Source organism: Buceros rhinoceros, unplaced genomic scaffold (assembly GCF_000710305.1).
Source record: "Buceros rhinoceros silvestris isolate BGI_N320 unplaced genomic scaffold, ASM71030v1 scaffold8859, whole genome shotgun sequence".
In the NCBI taxonomy this organism is placed as follows: domain Eukaryota; kingdom Metazoa; phylum Chordata; class Aves; order Bucerotiformes; family Bucerotidae; genus Buceros; species Buceros rhinoceros.
The window spans coordinates 53,704-56,882 of NW_010429818.1; the positions used below are offsets into that span (position 1 = coordinate 53,704).

General features: G+C 39.5%; 1 protein-coding gene across 1 annotated transcript in view; it reads right to left on the reverse strand.

The window, feature by feature from the left end:
- SETD4 (SET domain containing 4) overlaps nucleotides 1-2,683 on the reverse strand; it is an 8,409-nt gene extending 5,726 nt beyond the window's left edge. Inside the window, exons 1-3 of the mRNA XM_010142807.1 lie at nucleotides 2,578-2,683; nucleotides 2,016-2,111; nucleotides 1,224-1,261 (exon numbers count right to left, since the gene is read on the reverse strand). Of these exons, the coding sequence (XP_010141109.1) occupies nucleotides 1,224-1,261; nucleotides 2,016-2,111; nucleotides 2,578-2,647 (204 nt within the window). The 5' untranslated portion in view covers nucleotides 2,648-2,683. The remainder of the gene's footprint in view (nucleotides 1-1,223; nucleotides 1,262-2,015; nucleotides 2,112-2,577) is intronic.
- Nucleotides 2,684-3,179: the final 496 nt, after the last annotated feature.

The window sequence follows — 3,179 nt, forward strand, 5'->3', positions numbered from 1 at the left end:
GTCACCTGCAGTAAGTTAGCTGTTCACAGAAAGTTTGGTGTCTGGCTACTCCCTTTCTTTGTACTGGTATATATTTTAGATTAGGCCTCGCAAATAGCTGAACTTCTACCAACACAGCAATATGGGGCAAGGATACTTTAGGTTATGTCTATCCTGACCTTGTTTGCCAAGCTGCTGTGTGTGTAAATTAGCTTTTATGCCTGGCTTGAGCCTTGTGTCCATGCCTGTAGGAAGAGGCCATAAATCAAGTCAACACTCTCCCCACTCCTCTCCCGAGTTTCCTTATCTTACTCAAGCCCAGCTGAGTCTAGCTCTTATTTCACTTACTGCAGACTCCCAGCGTTATGGGTAATCTGAGCCTGTGGCTTCTAACCCTGAGCCAGCAGAACTGTTCTCGACCCGTGACTTCTCCACCACATCTCCTTCTTACTTCTCGCTACACTCTCCATTTTGCAAAAGGTTCTGGGTCTGATTACCCATTATTTGATATACTATTCTCATACCAGTTAGGAAACCTCTCCAGCAAGCCTGTTTCCTAAAAGGCACGTTTCAGTCAGAGTTCAGTCTTCCTGTGACAATACCTGAAGGACAAGATATTTTTTCTATCATTCCCCTTTTCTGCTGGGAAAATCTAGGAAAATATGTTTCTGTTAGCTGGTCTATCAAAGATGAAGGATGTCAAAGCGATGTTAAAGAGCTGTGGTTTCACACTATGGCTAAGACAATCTAAAGTCAAACGCTGCTTAAAGCCTCATCCCTTTCCTCCATTCTCCCAGGTATGCCATTCCTCCCTTTGTACCCGCACTGGTCTGGCCACACTAGGAGATTTCAAGGGGCAAACCTATCAAAGCTAATTTTTTTTTTAAGAGATTTCTCTGTTAGTTTAGTTTCCTGATGCAACCTACCACAGTGCAAAAGCAGCTGTGAGAGCCAGCGGCTGAGGAATAAGGCATACAGGAGGGAAAGGGCCTGCTCCTTCTGCTTTCGGTTAGCCAGTGACTGACTTAAACTGAAACATGAGACCGTACACTGAAAGTCCGTAACGAGTACACACCTCGTCATCTTACAGTGACACCAACACTGCCAATTCCGGTATTAGGCCAGAAATTACCTTCACAACAGGGACTGTGAAGACCTTGTCGGGAATTTTGAGCTTTGTTGCAAAAGTCACTACGCCTCAAGAGAACCTGAGGAGCTCTTGCACTACAATCAACACTACTAACCTGAAGGGTTTTTGTTGTCATCAGTCCTCTTCCTGTATCTGAAGCAGGAACAAAAAGGATGTTTAAACACATGTATATATGTAAAATAGAGGAGACTATGATAAACTGCAATAAATTAACTGGCCAGCAAAGAAAAGCTCTAAAAGAACACACATTATTTCTTACAAATCACGAAAGCAAAGTACAGATGGTTCCAGGTATATATTTTTTTGTTCTCCGATTCTCTTTTTACTTTTCAGGACTCTGTGAAAGCCCTTTCCCTGCAACACTTGCTGTCCAGTTCTAGCAATTACTCAACTCTTTTTCCCATTTTTTTCTTTAAACTCATCTTTCATCACTGGCTGCTTTTCTTGTTTTCAGAGTTTTAACTAAACTTTACAATTTCTACTCACAATATTTTTCTCTGCTTCATCCTCTTCTCTCTACTCTCTCTTTAATATTGCAAACATATTTTGAAACCTACTCAACTTAAAGAGAAAAAACACAAGTATATACCTTTATTGTAAACAGTGCTAAGTGAACCTCAGCTCTAAAATCATACATTGCTCAAATGTATCACTAGATCTGCTGAATTTGCATGGGTAAAAAAAAGATGAAGAAATGATAACAAGATTAGGTTCTGATATCTACTTGTTCATGTTAAATGACATGCACATGCATTTGTCAGAAGTCTTTAAAAGACTGATGGTACCTAATGCCAGCCAGGTGTGCAATTCAAAATGAAAGCAGGAATCTAACTCAATATTTGAAGAATCAGAAATTTGTACCACAAGTAAATAATTAAAACATTACCCCAGAACTCTGCTGGCCTTAAATTATTGTCTTCAAATCCTCTATCTTTCAGCCACTTCTTAAGTTTAATGTATTCCAGCTTGTGACTGCAGTTGACTAAAAATAAAAAAGAGGGGATTAATGCTATAAAACAGCACTCTATTGGAAAATAAAAATTGAAAAAAAATTACTGTATAGTCAGAGAAACTGTATTTTGAACGTTTTAACATAGCATAATAGAATAGCAAGAAAGACTGCCCTCAAACTAGTTTACCAAGTCCTGGGCATCCGGGCAACCAGAGCTCTCAGAGCCGTAGGAGTTATTCAGCGTACCCAAGGGTCAAGTAATTGAAGAATAATGTAGTACTTGCCCTTAGCCAGAAAAGAGAGCTCACAATATTCACCATGTTCTGTTGGAACGTACACTGATGCTAATTGTAAACCATTTGCATAGAAAAAGCTAACATTTATGAATGTTATTTTCAAAGCACAAAGGTTTGAAAATGCCATAAAACGCCATAAAATGACACCTTGACAAATAATTGGTAATTTTAATATTTAGCAGTACTTAAAGGGGTAGTACCTCCTTCCATAAAACTCTGCAAGTGTTTTCTTCTTCTCTTCCGACCTGTCCGACCTCTGCTTTGCTTCATGTTAAGTAACAAATTTTACCATATTTAGACAACCTGAATTTAAAAAAAAATTGCTTAAAAATATTTAAAGTCCTTTTCAAACACAGCATGTTTCTTTTATCTCAATAAGAAAAATCAGTTTAGAAAATGTACTACAAGCAAACCCAAAGCCCTAAACGAGGGTGGGTGATAGGGATGAGGGAGGACACGAAGACTTTACCTCCAAACATCATCTTGGCCAAGGCATGGCCGTAAACCTCTAAAGAAAACAAGTTGCTGGTGTTGATGTTCATAGAATTGGGTTTTCAAACAGCAAACGTGTTACAGTTACAGAAAATCAATAGGCACAAACAGTCTCTAGTTTATTTCATCAAATAACAAGAGGAGCAGAATGGAGCTATCTGGTCACACACGCTGCGGGAAACTACTACCCCAAACACCACCGTGACAACGCCTCCAGCTGAACTGCATCAACCTGACTCCTCGTAACTTCAATCAGTTGTTGAAACGCGCATTTAATTTCCCCTCGCCAGCACCGCCTTTACTTGAACCT